Source organism: Marmota monax, unplaced genomic scaffold, assembly GCF_021218885.2.
Source record: "Marmota monax isolate L192 unplaced genomic scaffold, Marmota_monax_Labrador192_F-V1.1 WCK01_AAM20220418_F8-fsc00354, whole genome shotgun sequence".
NCBI classification, from domain to species: Eukaryota; Metazoa; Chordata; class Mammalia; order Rodentia; family Sciuridae; genus Marmota; species Marmota monax.
Genome location: NW_026692876.1, coordinates 871093 through 890384, shown reverse-complemented (window position 1 = coordinate 890384; position 19292 = coordinate 871093). Strand labels below are relative to the sequence as shown.

At 34.8% G+C, this 19292-nt stretch overlaps 1 protein-coding gene across 1 annotated transcript in view; it reads left to right on the top strand.

Moving 5' to 3' along the window:
- The window catches only part of Faah2 (fatty acid amide hydrolase 2), a 114884-nt gene that overhangs the window by 73796 nt on the left and 21796 nt on the right, over positions 1–19292 (top strand). Inside the window, 1 exon segment of the mRNA XM_046449680.2 lies at positions 6927–7121. Coding sequence (XP_046305636.2) covers positions 6927–7121 — 195 coding nt within the window.

The window sequence follows — 19292 nt, the reverse complement described above, 5'->3', positions numbered from 1 at the left end:
TAATTCAGTCACCGGTACATCCCCTTACATTCCCTTCCTCCCTCCCCCGTTCACTTCCCTCTATTCTACTGGATTTTTTTTATTAATTTTATAGTTGTTTTTTCTTTTATTTATTTTTAAGACATTTGTAAAAGTATTTATTTTTATTTTACTTTTTGTGTTTCATTGATTTCATTTTTAAAAAAATACATAACAGCGGAATGCATTATAATTCTTATTACACATATAGAGTACACTTCTTCATATCTTTGTATATAGAGTATGTTCATGCCAATTCATACCTTTATACATGTACTTTCTTTTGTTTTTTTCATTACAATTCTTATTATACATATATACTGTATTTTTTCATATCTCTGTTTATATAGAGAGTATGTTGACAGCCAATTGGAGTCTTCATACATGTACTTTGGATAATGATGTCCATCACCTTCCACAGCCCTTGCTGATCCCCTGCCCCCTCCCTTTCACTCCCACCCCTCTTCTATATCTAGAATTCATCTAATTCTCCCATGTTCCCACTCCTTACCCCACTATGAATTAGCCTCCTTATATTAAAGAAAACATTTGGTATTTGTTTTTTGGGGATTGGGTAAATTCACTTAGCATTATCTTCTCCAAAGCCATCCATTTACCTGCAAATGCCGTGATTTTATTCACTTTCAATGCTGAGTAAAATTCCATTGTGTATATATGCCACAGTTCTTTTATTCATTTATCCACTGAAGGGCACCTCTGTTGGTTCCACAGTTTAGCTATTGTGAATTGTACTGCTATAAATATTGATGTGGCTGTGTCCCTGTAGTAGGCTGTTTTTAAGTCCTTTGGGTATAGTTTGAGGAGAGGGAATGCTGGGTCAAATGGTGGTTCCATTCCCAGATTTCCAAGAAATCTCCATACTGCTTTCCATATTGGCTGTACCAATTTGCAGTCCAACCAGCAATGTATGAGTGTACCTTCCCACCCCCCATCCTCTCCAACTTATTTGTCTTTAAAATAGCTGCAATTCTGTTTGGAGCGAGATGATATCTTAGAGTACTTTTGATTTGAATTTATCTGATTGCTAGAAATGATGAGCATTTTTTTCATATATTTGTTGACTGACTGTATATTCTCTTCTGAGAAGTATCTATTCAGGTCCTTGGCCCATTTTGTTGATTGGGTTATTTGTTATTTTGGTGCTTAGCTTTTTGAGTTATTTATGAACCCTATAGATTAGTGCTCTACCTGATTGTGAGGGGTAAAAAATTGTTCCCAGGATATGGGCTCTCTGTTCACCTCACAGATTGTTTCTTTTGCTGAGAAGAAACTTTTTAGTTTGATTTCATTCCATTTATTGATTCTTGGTTTTATTTCTTGTACTATAGGAGTCTTATTAAGGAAGTTGGGGCCTAATCCCACATGATGAAGATTAGGAACTACTTTTTCATCTATTAAACACAGAGTCTCTGGTTTAATTCCTTGATCCATTTTTAGTTAAGTTTTGTGCATGGTGAGAGTTAGGGGTTTAATTTTATTTTGTTACATATGGATTTCCAATTTCCCAGCACCATTTGTTGAAGATGCTATCTTTTCTCCAGTGCATGTTTTTGGCACCTTTGTCTAATATAAAATAATTGTAGGCTTGTGGGTTTCTCTGGGTCCTCTATTCTGTACCATTGGTCTACCAATCTGTATTGGTGTCAATACCATGATGTTTCTGTTACTATTGCACTATAGTATAGTTTAAGGTCTGGTATAGTGATGCCTCCTGCTTCACTCTTCCTATTGAGGATTGCTTTACCTATTCTGGGTCTCTTATTTTTCCAGATGAATTTCACGATTGCTTTTCCTATTTCTATGAGGAATGCCATTGGGATTTTGAACAGAATTCCATTAAATCTGTATAGTGCTTTTGGTAGTATGGTCACTTTGATAATATTAATTCTGCCTATCCAAGTGCAAGGTACATCTTTTCATCTTCTAATGTCTTCTTTGATTTCTTTGTTTAGGGTTCTGTAGTTTCCATTGTATAGATCTTTCATCTCTTTTGTTGATTCCCAAGTATCTTTTTTTGAGGTTATTGTGAATGGGGTAGTATTCCTCATTTCCTTCTCAGAAGTTTTGTCACTGATATGCAGAAATGCCTTTGATTTATAGGTGTTGATTTTATATCCTGCTACTTTGCTGAATTCATTTACTAGTTCTAGAAATTTTCTGGTGGAGTTTTTTGGGTCTCCTAGGTATAGAATCATATCATCAGCATATAGTGCTAGTTTAAGTCCTTCTTTTCCTATACATATCCCTGTAATTTCTTTAATCTTCCTAATTGCTCTGGGCAGTGTTTGAAGAACTATGTTAAATAGAAGTGGTGAAAGAGGGCATCCCTGTGTTGTTGCAGTTTTTATAGGGATTGCCTTCAATTTTTTTTCCATTTAGAATGATGTTGGCCTGAAGCTTGGTGTAGATAGCCTTTATGATATTGAGATATGTTCCTGTTATCCCTAATTTTTCTAGTGTTTTGAAAATGAAGGGGTGCTGTATTTTGTCAAATGCTTTTTTCTGCATCTATTGAGATGATCATATGATTATTATCTTTAAGTCTATTGATGTGATGAATTACATTTATTGATTTCCATATGTTGAAACAACCTTGCATCCCTGGGATGAATCCCACTTGATCATGTGGTACAATCTTTTTGATATGTTTTTGTATTCAGTTTGCCAGAATTTTATTGAAAATTTTTGCATCCATGATCATTAGAGATATTGGTCTGAAGTTTTCTTTATTTTATGTATCTTTTCCTGGTTTGGGGATCAGGACGATATTGGCCTCATAGAATGAGTTTGGATTTACTGCCTCTTTGTCTATTTCCTGAAATAAATTGAAGGGAATTGGTATTGGTTCTTCTTTAAGGTCTTGTTTAACTTGGCTGTGTATCCATCCAGTCCTGAGCTTTTCTTGGTTGGTAAGATTTGATGGTTTCTTCCATTTCTTCACTTGATGTTGTCTGTTTAAATTGTGTATATCTTCCTGACTCAATCTGGGAAAGTCGTATGACTTAAGAAATTTGTTGATGCCTTCAATATCTTCTAGTTTATAGGAGTATAAGATTTCAAAATAATTTCTAATTATACTCTGTATTTCTGTAGTGTCTGTTGTGATATTAGCTTTTTTATGACATATGCTGGTGATTTCAGTTCTCTCTCTCCTTCTCTTCATTACCATGGCTAATGGTCTGTCAATTTTCTTTACTTTTTCAAAGAAACAACTGTTAGTTTTGTCAATTTTTTCAATTTTTTTTGTTTTGATTTCATTGATTTCAGCTCTAATTTTAATTATTTCTTACATTCTACTGCTTTTGCTGCTGCTTTGTTCTTCTTTTTCTAAGGCTTTGAGATGTAGTGTGAGATCATTTATTTGTTGACTTTTTTCTTCTCTTAAGGAATGAACTCCATGCAACAGATTTTCCTCTTAGTACTGTTTTCATAGTGTCTCAGTGATTTCGATATGTTGTGTCTATATTCTCATTTACCTCTAAGAAGTTTTTAATCTCCTTGATGTCTTCAGTAACCCATTGTTCATTCAGTAGCATATTGTTTAGTCTCCAGGTGATGGAGAAATTTTTATTTTTTATTTTGTAATTGATTTCCAATATCATTCCATTACAATTTGAAAAATGCATGGTAGTATCTCTACTTTCTTGTATTTGCTAAGAGTTGCTTTGTGGTATAGTATACGGTCTATTTTAGAGAAGGATCCATGTGCTGCTGAGAAGAAAGTCTATCAGCTGAAATATTCAATATATGTTAGTTAAGTCTAAGTTATTGATTGTATTATTGAGTTCTATAGTTTGTTTATTTAACTTTTGTTTGGAAGATATATCCAGTGGTGAAAGAGGTGTGTTAAAGCCACCCAAGATTATTCTATTGTGGTCAATTTGACTCTTGAACTTGAGAAGAGTTTTTTTGATGAACATAGCTACACCATTGTTTGGGACATATATATTTATGATTGTTATGTCTTGTTGGTGTATGGTTCCCTTGAGCAGTATGTAATGTCCATCTTTGTCCTTTATGATTAACTTTGGATTGATGTCTACTTTATTTGATGTGAGTATGGGAACCCCTGCTTGCTTCCTCAGTTCATGTGACTGGTATGATTTTTCCCAACTTTTCACCTTCAGTCTGTGTATGTATTTTTCTATCAGATGAGTCTCCTGGAGGAAGCATATTGTTTAGTCTTTTTTTAAAATCCAATCTACCACCCTATGTGTTTTTATTGGTGTGTTTCAGCCACTAACATTTAGGTAATGGTAACATTTAGGGTTACTATTAAGATATGGTTTGTATTTACAGCCATATTTGTTTATTTTTTGTTATTTTACTTGAATTGGTTTTTCTCTTTGATTAGGTTTTTCTTTACTGTACTACATCCCTCTGCTGAATTTCAATGCTGTTTTTCATTTCCTCTTCATGAAATATTTTGCCAAAGATGGTTTATAATGCCAGTTTTCTAGCTATACATTCTTTTAAATTTTGTTTATCATGGAAGGTTTTTATTTCATATTCAAATCTAATGCTTAATTTTGCTGGATACCAGATTCTTGATTGGCACCATTATTTTTCAGAGCTTGATATATGTTGTTTCAGTATCCTCTAGCTTTCAGGGCCTGTGTTGAAAAATCTGCCATTATCCTAATTGTTTAACCCCTATATATAATCTCTCTTTATTTCTTAGGCATTTTCCTTATAATGTGCCTTGGTATAGATCTGTTATGATTTTGTATATTCAGTGTCCTGTAGGCTTCTTGAATTTGGATTTCCAATTCATTCTTTATGTTTGGAAAGTTTTCTGATATTATTTCATTGAATAGATTGCTCGTTCCTTTGGTTTGGACCTCTATGCCTTCCTCTATCCCAATAACTCTTAAATTTTGTCTTTTTATGCTATCCCATATTTTTTAATATTCTGCTCATGGTTTCTTACCATTATCACTATGATCTATGTTTTTTTTCAAGATGATTTATTTTATCTTCATTGTCTGATATCCTATGTTCTAAGTGGTATACTCTGTTGGTGATGCTTTCATTTGAGTTTTTAATTTGGTTTACTATTTCTTTCATTTCAAGGATTTCTGTTTACTTTTTTTTAGAACCTTTATCTCCCTTTTCAGGTGATCTTTTGCTTCTTGGATATGTTTATGTAGATCTTTGTTGAAGTGATCTTTCACTGCCTGTATTTATTCTCTTATGTCTTCTTTGAATTCCCAAAACATTTTAACCATGAAATATTTCTCTGTTATATTTTCTGCTGAAGCTGCCAATGCCTCTAATGATGTGTCATCTTGATTTGTTTGTGGTGCTTTCTTCCATTGTCTCTTCATGTTCCTCATATGTCTTCCTTCCCAGCTCTGTAGATCTTTTGTATAACTGCTTTTAACCCTATAGATTTGTAGTGCTCTTGTAGTGCTCCAAGATCTCTCCTTTGTGGGGAAGGACAATGTTAACAGATCCCAATATCCACAATGCATCACCTATGAACAAATTTTTGTTATTAAGACATTTAGAATAAATGTGCAGAAATTTTGAATTCAATTATTATTTAAAATATAATCAGTAGTTTCATAAAAAGGTTTAAAATTTCTGGTGATGGATCAGGTATAGGACAATATGCTGAGGGGAAAAGATGTGAGGGTATAGATTTAATATATCTTAGGAAATGTGAAGGCAAAATCTAATGATGAGGGTTAGTAGCAGGTTTCTAGACAGGAAGTAATTTAGGGTAGACAATTATGTGGGAAGACAGTAGAGTACATAAAATAAACTCACATGCATTTAGAAAAATACAGGATGTAAAAATAGTAAAACTTGCAGGGTGAAAGAAGAAGAATGAGAAAGAAAGAAAGAAAGAAAGAAAGAAAGAAAGAAAGAAAGAAAGAAAGAAAGAGAAAGAAAGAAAGAAAGAATAAAAAGAAAACAATTTTAAAACGGGCTTATACAACTCCTCTATATTATATTATTCAGTTAACTCAGTCCTCAAAGTCCTATTTCATGCAAAGTTCTTAGTTTTACATATGTTGGGGATGTGAGGGCCAGAGGATAGAAGGGTAGAAGAGAAAGAAGAAGAAGAAAAGAAAATAGTCTTAGAGATCCATTTCTTTCCTGCTTGTCTTCTCATCCAATAGGTGGGGTTGTCTGTTTTAAGCTGGTGTCTTGGCCCTCAGGATGGTGTAGTTAACCAGGGTGAGAAGACTGAACCTTCTGTGGAGCATATGGAATCAGGGAGTGCCTGAGTCTTTATTGGAGAGGTCATTCACATCTTTCATTAGATTAGTTTCCAAGTATTTTTTTAGATTATTGGGAATGGGATAGTTTTCCTAATTTCTTTTTCAGCAGATTCATTATTGGAGTACAGGAAAGTGATTGATTTATGTACCTTGATCTTATATTCTACTATTTTACTAAATTTGTTCATAAGCTCTAAAAGATACATTTCTTTGGTATATAATTCTATCATAAAATATTGCTAAGAGTTTTGTGAGTGTATATTTTTAATATAGCATTGAGTTTTAAAAAAATAGTCTTCATGTTCAAAATAATGTTCTCATTAAAGAATAATACTATGGTACATTATTTTGATTAAAATAGTATACAGTTAATATCAAAACATGTACATAATTGGTTTTTATATGAAAATATTAATTATGTAATACACTGTCAGGAAAATCTAGTAATCCTATAAGTAGCATTATTTTAAAAGATATGAAGGAGTTAACAGTAAACGCACAAAAATTCTCAGGTTTTGATCATAAGGTTATAAGGTTTTATCTTTATCATTTTCTTAGTGTTCTGTAATGTACATGTGTTATTTGTATAAGAAAAGACAATGGACAATAGTAATTAAAATTATTTCTTTATTTAAATTGATATTTATTATTTTGTAGGACTGGCTCTGTTCGAGGAAAAGCTCAAATATAACAAAGAGAAATACAAGAAGTTTAAGGCAGTTGAAGAAAGCCTGCATAAATAACTGGTGGAGATGCTAGGTGATGATGGTGTGTTCTTATATCCCTCACATCCCACAGTGGCTCCCAAGCATCATGTTCCACTTACGAGGCCTTTCAACTTTGCTTATACAGGTACATACCTCTGTTCATTTCATTCTGTAATCTTAAAGAAATAGAGATATTTTCATGAAAAGCATAATTTTCTTTTGCTGGCTTTAAACACACTCTGTAGTTGAAAGCATACTGTGAACAAGAGTTCCTAATGTCTTACATGGAAAATGCTTCACTAATATTTGTCCTCCCCAGAAGAAACTGCAACTTAATAGTAGTAGACATCTTTTACAGAACTGGGGTTCAGTGGCTTGTATTCAATAACACAGTGTGATCTCACTGAATTCAAATGTTTCCTTACATGATCTGGCACATTGTAAAATCAAGTTATTATATTTCCTTGGATCTATAGCTTTCTAGAAGATTCTAGTACAGAAGACAATTCCCAAAGGAACCACTTATTTGCCTTAACTACCATCCATCTGAGTTTTATTTATTATATTGTTAAACCTACTCATTTGTTTCACATTGTTTAGGAACCACGGTTATTTGAGTTTTAAAGGACTCAGGATTTGTACTAGGTCAGTTTCTGTGGTTTCTCAAGGGTCTCTCTCAGGACCTTATAATTATATTTGAGATGAAGTTAGGATTTCTGTCAAATCTTGCATTTCCACTCTGGAAACTTCTAGTCCACTTAAACTTCTAATTTGGAGTCCTACTTATTTCAGCTCAAATAATTGTTTTTGGAACTTTTTAACCTATGCCCCCTGGAGCAGGACACCAAAACTTTCTGAATATATTTTCTTATCTTAGAAGTCAGCGTAATCAACATATTACAGTATCACTGTCAAGAATAAATGAAATGAAACATGTAAATAATTGGTATAAGGACCATAAAGGATTGGAATGTGGGAAAGGGTATAAAATTAAAGTCCTTATCCTTAATTTCCTTATCCGTACTCTGTTCCTTAGTTTGGTCATTTACCTCAGAGCATTTTTTAAATATTTATTTCTAAATTGCTGTGGTTCACTGTTATCATCTTTTTATTTAAGTTATGAAGACAGGAAAATTATTTAATATTTAACAAAGAAACTATACAGAAAATTACTGATCATAGCCACTTTTGGATTTCCCTCAGTTTGAATTATGTCACAATTTGAAATTTTACCCTATAGTTCAAAACTAAATACATTTGCATAGTGTCCATTATAAGACATGTTAGTTATGTTCCAGATGATATAGACACAAAATCCAGGATCAATACTAGCCATGATTTATCAGCTACCTAATATATGCCAGAAACTGTGAACAAGGAATCCCATGCATAATCTCATTTAAGCTTCCCCCAATCCTTCACAATAGGTGTACTTATTTTCATATAAAAGATAGGGAAAACTGAGTTACTTAAAAAGTGACATAAGTCCTTGAAGACGAATGAATATAATTCCCAGCACTCACATCCTCCCACAAAGAGGAATGAAATCAGCAGTTGTATAGCTGCATTTTGAGATGAGTGACCATGGGAAAACACTGGAGCCCAAAAATGGAGAGATGGGAACTTTGTGAGACTCTACACCTGGGAATGATAGCAAAGAGAAACACAGAACCCTGGCAACTGACACCAGCTTTGTAGCTAGGGGAAGGAGAACTCCCCATTTCAGGGTAAAGAGTGTATTGGTAAACTCCACAGCACAGATGGCAGAAATCCTAGCTACTGGAAAGCTTTGCAACCATCATATGCTTGCAGGCCAGTTAGAGGAAAAATCTGTAGTGTGTATAATAGCTTTAATTTGGAAAAGAATCTCATGTCATTTTCAGGCAATTCCACAAAGCCTAGGGTCCTGTGGTTGGGCATCATCTTGAGAGATGAGCTATCCAAATTCATGCTATTCTTGGGGCCAGAAACATGCACATATTTTCATTTCTGAAACCGCTGCAGACATTGCACAATATGGGCAGGGAGGATTGCAGTTTTACAACCCCAACTCGACCCAGAAGAGGAGCTGTGACCCCAGCAATCAAACCCTATCCTTACCTGTATATTAGAAAGGGATAAGCATGAAAGTGCCATCAAGAACAGAAAATCAAGGGTTCTAGTCTACTAGGAACAATGGTATGGCCATCCAGAAGTGGACCTTGCCAATGCCAAGGCTGAAGGCTGGCACCTGTATGATAACATCCAGCCACATTACCCCAAGTGTGAGCACCCTACTTTTTCACTGGAGTCAGCAGCCAGTTCCATAGTTCCTGCCGCCACAATCACTGTACCTACACTACTTAGGACTGTATGATCCTCCCCTTTGGGGCTAAGAATTACCCCCAAAGTTTCATCAAAATCCACCCCCACAAACTCTCTGGGCATACATGCTCCTTTCCCAGTGAGCCCATCAGCCTTCACTCTAGGTATTATTGTTAATGCCACCTCTGGGTGCACATTGCCTCTGGGTGCACATCCCTCTCTTATTGATCCAGCAACACAGGTGCTACCACCACCCTGCAACAATGCTACATCTGAGTGTGTGATAATTTCAGGACTGGGAAAAGGTACCACAGAAGTCTACTACTTATTCCCCATCACCTCTCCCTGAAAAATGTATGTGTTTGTGCTACCGACTGATCTCAGTTTTTCCCAATGCTGTGGGACTTCCACCGGTCCTTGCCAGGAACAAAGCTCACTCAGCAGTTTCTAAGAAATCATCTATCGCCTGACTGGTGCCACCATTCCAATTATCACTGTGAAAAAATATATATACTGTAGTGCACACAACTTTATTAATTATAAGAGTGTCCCAATAACTATGTATCCCCAGAGAGAATGGATCCCTTGAACTCTACCACAGCATCTATGGTGTATATAGTGAATAATTATAGCCACAAGGCTGTAGGGTTATTACCCTAAGGATCCCAGCTGGAACCAAATCCAACATTTCATACAAAAGACCATATTAAGTAGAAAGCAGTTTAATAAAACAGTCAAACTTTATTAAAGTGGTAGAGATAAGTGATGCACCAGATATGCAAATATCAACATAGGAACACAAGAATATGAATATGTATAGTAACATGAAAGATCCCCAAAGATACAATACTTCACGAATAGATCCAAAAGAAAATTATATTGATGAAATATCTGATTCATAGAATTATTTTAAGGAAGTTCAATAAGATTCCAGAAAATACAGACAGCTGAACAATTTTTTAAATCAATGCATTGTATGAGAATCTGAAAAGAGTTAGTGATCTTGAGAGACAAACCTTGAAGAGATCAATAAGTCAAATTTTTAAAAATTCAGTTGAAAGACAACAGACTAGATTAAGCAGAACAAAGACTATTAGAGCTTGAACACAGACTTTTTGAAATATTATGGTCAGACAAAAAAATAAAAATAAGAAGAAAGATTGAAGAAAATCTGTGAGACATTTGGGATGCAAGTAAATAAACAGATATCCACATTTTGGAATTATCTGAAGGAGAACAAAGAAGGAACAGCATAGAAAACCTATATAATTCACACTTCCTGCTTAGCATTGTTTTTGCTATTCTGGGTCTTTTGTTTTTCCATATGAATTTCATGATTGCTTTCTCTATTTCTACAAGAAATGCCGTTGGGATTTTGATTGGCATTGCATTAAACCTATAGAGAACTTTTGGTAATATCGCCATTTTGATGATGTTAGTTCTGCCTATCCATGAACAGGGTATATTTTTCCATCTTCTAAGATCTTCTTCTATTTCTCTATTTAGGGTTCTGTAGTTTTCATTGTATAAGTCTTTCACCTCTTTTGTTAGGTTGATTCCCAAGTATTTTATTTTTTTTTAAGATATTGTGAATGGAGTGGTTGTCCTCATTTCCATTTCAGAGGATTTGTCGCTGATATACAGGAATGCCTTTGATTTATGCGTGTTGATTTTATATCCTGCCACTTTGCTGAATTCATTTATTAGCTCTAATAGTTTCTTTGTAGACCCTTTTGGGTCTGCTAGGTATAGAATCATGTCATCTGCAAATCAGGCGGTATAGCGATACCAGACTTCAAACTATACTACAGAGCAATAGTAACAAAAACAGCATGGTACTGGTACCAAAACAGGCGGGTGGACCAATGGTACAGAATAGAGGACACAGAAACCAATCCACAAAACTACAACTACCTTATATTTGATAAAGGGGCTAAAAGCATGCAATGGAGGAAGGATAGCATCTTCAACAAATGGTGCTGGGAAAACTGGAAATCCATATGCAACAAAATGAAACTGAATCCCTTTCTCTCGCCATGCACAAAAGTTAATTCAAAATGGATCAAGGAGCTTGATATCAAATCAGAGACACGCCGTCTGATAGAAGAAAAAGTTGGCTACGATCTACATACTGTGGGGTCGGGCTCCAAATTCCTCAATAGGACACCCATAGCACAAAAGTTAATAACTAGAATCAACAAATGGGACTTACTCAAACTAAAAAGTTTTTTCTCAGCAAAAGATACAATAAGAGAGGTAAATAGAGAGCCTACATCCTGGGAACAAATCTTTACTCCTCACACTTCAGATAGAGCCCTAATATCCAGAGTATACAAAGAACTCAAAAAATTAGACAATAAGAGAACAAACAACCCAATCAACAAATGGGCCAAGGACCTGAACAGACACTTCTCAGAGGAGGACATACAATCAATCAACAAGTACATGAAAAAATGCTCACCATCTCTAGCAGTCAGAGAAATGCAAATCAAAACCACCCTAAGATACCATCTCACTCCAGTTAGATTGGCAGCCATTATGAAGTCAAACAACAACAAGTGCTGGCGAGGATGTGGGGAAAAGGGTACACTTGTACATTGCTGGTGGGACTGCAAATTGGTGCAGCCAATTTGGAAAGCAATATGGAGATTTCTTGGAAAGCTGGGAATGGAACCACCATTTGACCCAGCTATTCCCCTTCTCGGTCTATTCCCTAAAGACCTAAAAAGAGCATGCTACAGGGACACTGCTACATCGATGTTCATAGCAGCACAATTCACAATAGCTAGACTGTGGAACCAACCTAGATGCCCTTCAATGGATGAATGGATAAAAAAAATGTGGCATTTATACACAATGGAGTATTACTCTGCATTAAAAAATGACAAAATCATAGAATTTACAGGGAAATGGATGGCATTAGAGCAGATTATGCTAAGTGAAGCTAGCCAATCCCTAAAAAACAAATGCCAAATGTCTTCTTTGATATAAGGAGAGTAACTAGGAACAGAGTAGGGTCGAAGAGCATGAGAAGAAGATTAACATTAAACAGGTATGAGAGGTGGGAGGGAAAGGGAGAGAGAAGGGAAAATGCATGGAAATGGAAGGAGACCCTCAGAGTTATACAAAAGTACATACAAGAGGAAGTGAGGGGAAGGGGAAAAATAATATAAGGGGGACAAACGAATGTCAGTAGAGGGAGCAGAGAGAGAAGAGGGGAGGGGAGGGGAGGGGAGGGGAGGGGAGGGGAGGGGGGATAGTAGAGGATAGGAAAGGCAGCAGAATACAACAGACACTAGTATGGCAATATGTAAATCAATGGATGTGTAACTGATGTGATTCTGCAATCTGTATATGGGGTAAAAATGGGAGCTCATAACCCACTTGAATCAAATTGTGAAATATGATATATCAAGAACTATGTAATGTTTTGAACAGCCAACAATAAAAAATTTTAAAAAATAAATAAATAAATAAATTGCATATCCTTAAAAAAAAAAAAAGAAAACCTATATAATGAAATAGCTGAAAACTTTACTTAACTTGGGAAAGGTATGAACTTTTAGATAAAAGGGGTATATAAGACCCCAATAGACATTGCCAGAAAAGATCCTAACTCTAGAGTATTATAATCCAACTACCAAGAACATAAGACAGAGATAACTACCAAGAGCATAAAACTTCAAGAGGAAATCACCACATCATATTTGGGGGAATCCACATTAGATTACCTGTATATTTCTTAGCACAAACTTTGTAGGACCAAAATGTATGTAATGGCATATTCTAAGATAGAAATGAAAATAACTCAACCAAGAGTACTATATCCAGAAGAGATATCCTTTTAAAATAAAAGATAATTAAAGACATTTTAGGCAGGCAAAACATTGACTTCATCATCACCAGAACAAATTTACAAAAGATTTTAAAGAGGGTAATAAATTCAGAATTTAAAGAAATATAGTAAAAGTTTTGAGAACACATAAATGTATAAAATACTCTGGTAGTCACAGAAAAGAAACATAAAAATGGAGTCTTATCAATAGTGTAAGTCAACAAAACACAAAGATGAGTAAGAAAATATAATAAACAACATTTAAAACAAATAGAAATAATTTCAAAAATGATAGAAGTCCTTACTTATCTATAGTAACCTCAAAAGTAAATAAACTGAATATTCCAAATAAAATAAAGAGATGGACTGAATGGATAAATAAAAACACCTGCCAGGAGTGGTGGTGCATGGAGGATTGAGAGTTCAAAGACAGCCTCAGCAAAAGTGAGGTGCTAAGCAATTCAGTGAGACACTGTTTCTAAATAAAATACAAAATAGGGCTGGGGATGTGGCTCAGTTATTGAGAGCCCCTGAGTTCAATCTCTGGTCCTCCCACCAAAGAAGAAAAGTACCCATTGTTATTCTGACTGCAAGAAACTCCCTTTTACTTCACTGGTAAAGAAACTCACAGAATGAAGTTGAAAAATGGAAAAAAAGACATTCAACAAGAACAAAACCAAAGCAAAAAAGGAGTGGATATTCTTATATTGGAAAAAATATACTTAAAGACAAAAAATTTGACAGGAGACAAAGAAGGTCACTCTATATTAATTAAGTGATCAATTAATCAAGAAAATATAATAATTGCAAGTGTATGTTCACCTAATGCCAGAGCACACACTATTATGAAAAATGCATTATTAAACCTAAAGGCAGATATAGTATCCAATAGTGGAAGACTAAGATAGCATTTCCATCATTGAACAGATCACCCCAAGAAAACAAAATAACAAAGGAATAGCAAAGTTTAACTATAGATTAAAAAGAACTAACCAACATTAAGAGGGCCTTTCATCCAACAGTTGCAGAATATAGCACTTGGAATATTTTCTAGAATAAAACATATTACGCCACAGAACCAGTCTGAATACATATAAAGAATTGAAATAATATCATTGAGCTTCTCTGAGCTCAATGGAATATAGTTGCAAATTAACCAATAATAGAGGATTCAGAAATTATATAAATTCTATATGTGGAATACAGTGAATTGGAGGCACTTATCACTAACCTGCTGCTCCATGAGATTGAACCAAAATAACACCTGTGCAGTTGCAGGTTGATTTGTGTTTGTATCAAGAAGTCTTAGGAAAGTGCTGACGGGCAACTATAGTCAGTGACCTAGTGAAACCCATACATATTGTTGTCTAGAGTGGGAAGCACAATACAGTGCACCAAAACAATAGTGCTCAGCATCTTTGCTGGAAGATAAATTCATCTTTAGCAGGCTGAAAGAGAGTCCTAGTGACCTCCCAACAGTGCAGCAAACATGAAGGCTGAACAGATAAGAGACATGGGTTCTACGTAGAGAGATGGCATGGGAAAAAAGATTTTGCTCACTTCCAAACATTTCCATTCAGTGCTGTGGTAGGGAGACATCTTTAAAGTATCCTACTATCTATGCATACTGCTTTGAAGATCAGATGCCCCTGCATTTTAAAAATATATCTCCCAAACCTAGTGATTTCTTCTTTTCACTGTCTCAATGTGTTCTCAGTGTGAAACTTTGGGCCCAAAGAAATGACTGTCTCTAATCTGCTGAGAACACTAAACAGTGGCAATTGTACTCTGTGAGGTGGAAGGAAATGGAAGGACCAGCCATATATATTTGGTGTTCAAATTCTGTGACTATGAGGAAGATGATCTGTGTGTGATTTTGCTAGAGGACTAGGCATGGGAGCAGTGTGGATGGGACTGGCAGATCCCTAAGTTCCTGCAGCACTTCACTCAATGCAGATCCCATTGGCTTGGTCACTTCCTCTATGCTTAGAGGCATTCAGATTATAAGACAAAATAACTTGAATATTGGCTATGCACCTATGTGCACTGACTGAAAGTTTCAGGAACAAGGATGTGAAAATCCCATGGGTCCACAGGCACAGTGGGAGAGAGGGGATGGCATGAATATTCTGTTGTTCATACTGGAATCCTAAGGTGCAAGGTTTGTGGCTAGGGGACTGAATTTAGTCCTGCTGCAAACATCTTTATTGGGCAATGAGGGGTAAAACTCCACCTACAAATTGCCCTACTAATTTGGTCTGTTTCACCTGAATCTGAAAAACACACTTGGGTACAGCTGTGACTCACTAACAGGCCCTTACCTGGTCAATTACAAATTTAGGGGACCCAGAAGGAAATTTCTCAATTTTATACATACTATGCACTAACAAATTATGCCACTGGAATTCCTCAATAATGAGGTACCTTTGACTTGTGTTTATTTTTACTTTTAGTTTATTTTTGTTCTGTCTTGCTTTGTTTTCCCTCTTTCCCCCCACACTGTTATGTATTTTAAATTCTCCAATTGGAGTGCACTCTCTCTTTTAATTCTTATTAGTTTCTTTACTCTCTCTTTTCAATTACTTTTATGTCTTTCTTTCATTTTCTATATTTTTACTTAATTTAGTATTAATTTTACTTTTATTAATGTGTAACATTTCCCTGTTCCATATTATCATTTTTTATTTGACTATTTTTATTGATAATTCAGTGTTACATTTGCTGGCTTCGAGGTTTTAAATTTTCTACACTTTCTAGGCTTACATCTACACATATATTTGCTGAATCTATGAAGAAGAATATGAAGTCTTTTTTCACATAAATCATAGAGGAATATATCCACTGGAGCCGAACAAATTCTTTATATTAGCAGTGTATTGCCTTTGGCTATAATGTTAGTAGATTGTGAGAAAATACTTGCAATTTAATTTTATGTTAAGTTTTTTTTGTTCTAATTAGTTATACATGACAGTAGAATACATTCAGGCAAATCATACATAAATGGACTGAATCTTGTACATGATATATGATTGCATTGGCCATGGAGTCATATTTGTACGTAGGATATCAATGTCTGATTCATTCTACAATCCTTCCTACCTTATCCCTTTCCCCTCACTTCATTTACCTCTGCATAATCCAAAGTACCTCTCTTCTTCCCTAGCCCCCATTATCGTGAATTAGCACTCACATATCAGAGAAAATAATTCAGACTTTGGTTTGGGGGATTGGCTTATTTCGGTTAGCATGATATTCTCCAGCTGTATCCATTTACCAGCAAATGTAATAATTTTATTCTTTTTTAAAGCAGAGTAATATTCCATTGTGTATATATACCACATTTTCTTTATCTATATTAACTACATGAACCTCAGATACAGCATTAATCTCTAGGATATATAAAGAGCCAAAAAAACCTTAACACTCACAAAAGAAACTCTAAGCTATAAATGGGCTCAGGAACTGAACAGACATTTCACAGAAGAAAAAAAATACAATCAATCAACAAACATATGAAAACCTGTTCAACATCTCCAGCAATTAGGAAAATGCAAATCAAAACTACATTGATGGCTGGGGTTCTGGCTCCGTGGTAGAGTGCTTGCCTAGCATGCATGTGGCAGTGGGTTCAGTCCCCAGTACCACATAAATAAAAACTAAATAAACAAAATAATGGTATTTTAAAAATTACATTGAGATTTCATTTCACTTCAACTAGAATGGCAATTATCAAAAATACAAGCAACAATAAATGTTGGTGATGATGGGAGAAAAAGGCATACTCATACATTGTTGGTGGTACTGGAAATTGATGCAACCACTATGGAAAGCAGGATGCAGATTCCGCAGAAAACTTGAAATGGAACCACCATTTCATCCAGCTATCACACTCCTTGGTTTATAGCCAAATGACTTAAAATCAGCATACTATAGTGATGCAGCCACATCAATGTTTATAGCAGCTCAATTCACACTAGCTGGACTATGGAACTAACATAGGTGTCCCTCAATAGATGAATGAATAAAGAAAATGTTCTATGTTATTATTGTCCCTTTCTTCTCTATGACCAGTGGTGGTGTAAAGATGTTTTTAATAGATTTTTATTGTATGTCTATATCCTTAAAAATAAGGTAAATGCAAATTAAAACTATACTGACATTTCATTTCACCTCAGTCAGAATGGCTATTATTAAAATAAACAAAATTAAAACAAATTTTGGCAAGAATGTGGGAAGAAGAAACTCTTCTTCAGTGTTTGTGAGAATGTATATTGGCAAAGCCACTGTGAAAAACAGCATGGAAGTTCCTCAATAAAATAAAAATATATATGCCATTGAATCCATCAAAACCACTTCTGGATACATAGCTGTATGAATCAAAGTAAGCATACTGTAGAAATTCTAGCACACACATGTGTATTTTGCCAGTATTGACAATAATCAAGTTATGGAACCAGCCTATATGCCCATCAGCACAAAAATGGATAAATAAACCATGTGATAGTATGCAACTATAAGGAAGAGGAAAATCATGTTATGTGCATGAAAATGGGTGGAAAAGAAGGTCATCATGTTGAGAAAAATAAGTCAGAATCAGAAAAATATCATTTGTTTCCTCTCATATGTGGAATTTAGAAAGAAAAAAAATGGCTTACATGAAAGTTGAAGGGGGACTATTAATAGGAGAAGAATGTGGGAAAGGTGAGGGTGGGGAAATAGGGAGGGTAGATATGATCAAAGAAATTGTCACAATATATTCCGTTATGTTATAGAATTATTATGCACAATAATTATAATTTTAAAATAAGATGTTAAAATTCATGGAAACAACATGCTAAGAAAGAATTAGTATTAAATAAAATGGAAAGAAAATCGTTGTTAAAAATTATAAAAAGAAAAAGCTTAGCAAAATTATTGGAACTCATAAAAAGCTGTATTAAAAGGGAAATTTATAACAATAACCACTTTATAAACATTAAAATGTTTATAAACATAAAATGTTTCAAGTCTTGGGTTGCAGCACAGTGGTAGAGTGCTTGCCTTGTACACATGAAGCCCTAGGTTCAATCCTCAGCACCACATAAAAATAAATGAATAAAAAAAGGTTGCATGTATACACAATGGAATATTACTCAGCATTAAAAAAATAACAAAATCATGGCATTTGCATGGAAATGGACGGCACTAGAGCAAATTATGCTAAGTGAAGTTAGCCAATCCCTAAAAAACAAATGCCAATGCCAAATGTCTTCTCCGATATAAGGGAGGTGACTCAAAACAGAGTAGGAAGGAAGAGCATGAGAAGAAGATTGCCACGAAACAAGGAAAAGAGGAGGGAGGGAAAGAGAGGTAGAAGGGGAATTGCATGGAAGATGGAAGGAGACCCTCATGGATTCACAAAATGCATATACGATGGTGTGAGGGGGAAGGGAAGAAGAGAGAGAGAGAGAGAGAGAGAGAGAGAGAGAGAGAGAGAGAGAGAGAGAGAGAGAGAGAGAGAGAGAGAGAGAGAGAGAGAGAGAGAGAAGTGTCACAATAGAATGGGTAGAGAATAGTGATGGGAGGGGAGGGGAGGGGGGATAGGGAGGGCAGCAGAATACAACTGACACTAGGATTGCTGTATGTATACACATGGATGTATAACCAATGTGATCCTGCAATCTGTACACGTGGAAAAATGAGAATTCATACCCTATATGAATCAAATGTATGATATGTCAAGATCATTGTATTGTCTTGAACAACTAATAAAAAATTTAAAAATAAAGGTAGTGTCCATCTACAACTAAAAAAAATAAAAATGTTTCAAATAAATGAACTCATAGAGAATCTCAAAGAACAAGAAAAATAAAATCTTAGCAAACTCAAAATTAGGAGAAAGCAAGAATAAGCAAAATCATATCATAAATAAATAAGAGATTACAATTACAGAAGACTAATGGAACAGTAGGTTCTTTAAAAATATAAAATAAACAATCCTTTAAATAGGTTAGGAAACTAGAAAAATAAAAAACTAAAATAAAAATGGAAGATTAAAAATATGTTACAACTCATACCACACAAATGCTAAGTTTGACTGGAGCCTTTTTAATTTCTTTTATACATTACAATAGTGAAATGCATTACATTCATATTTATACATTCACAGCACAATTTTTCATAACTCTATATATAAAG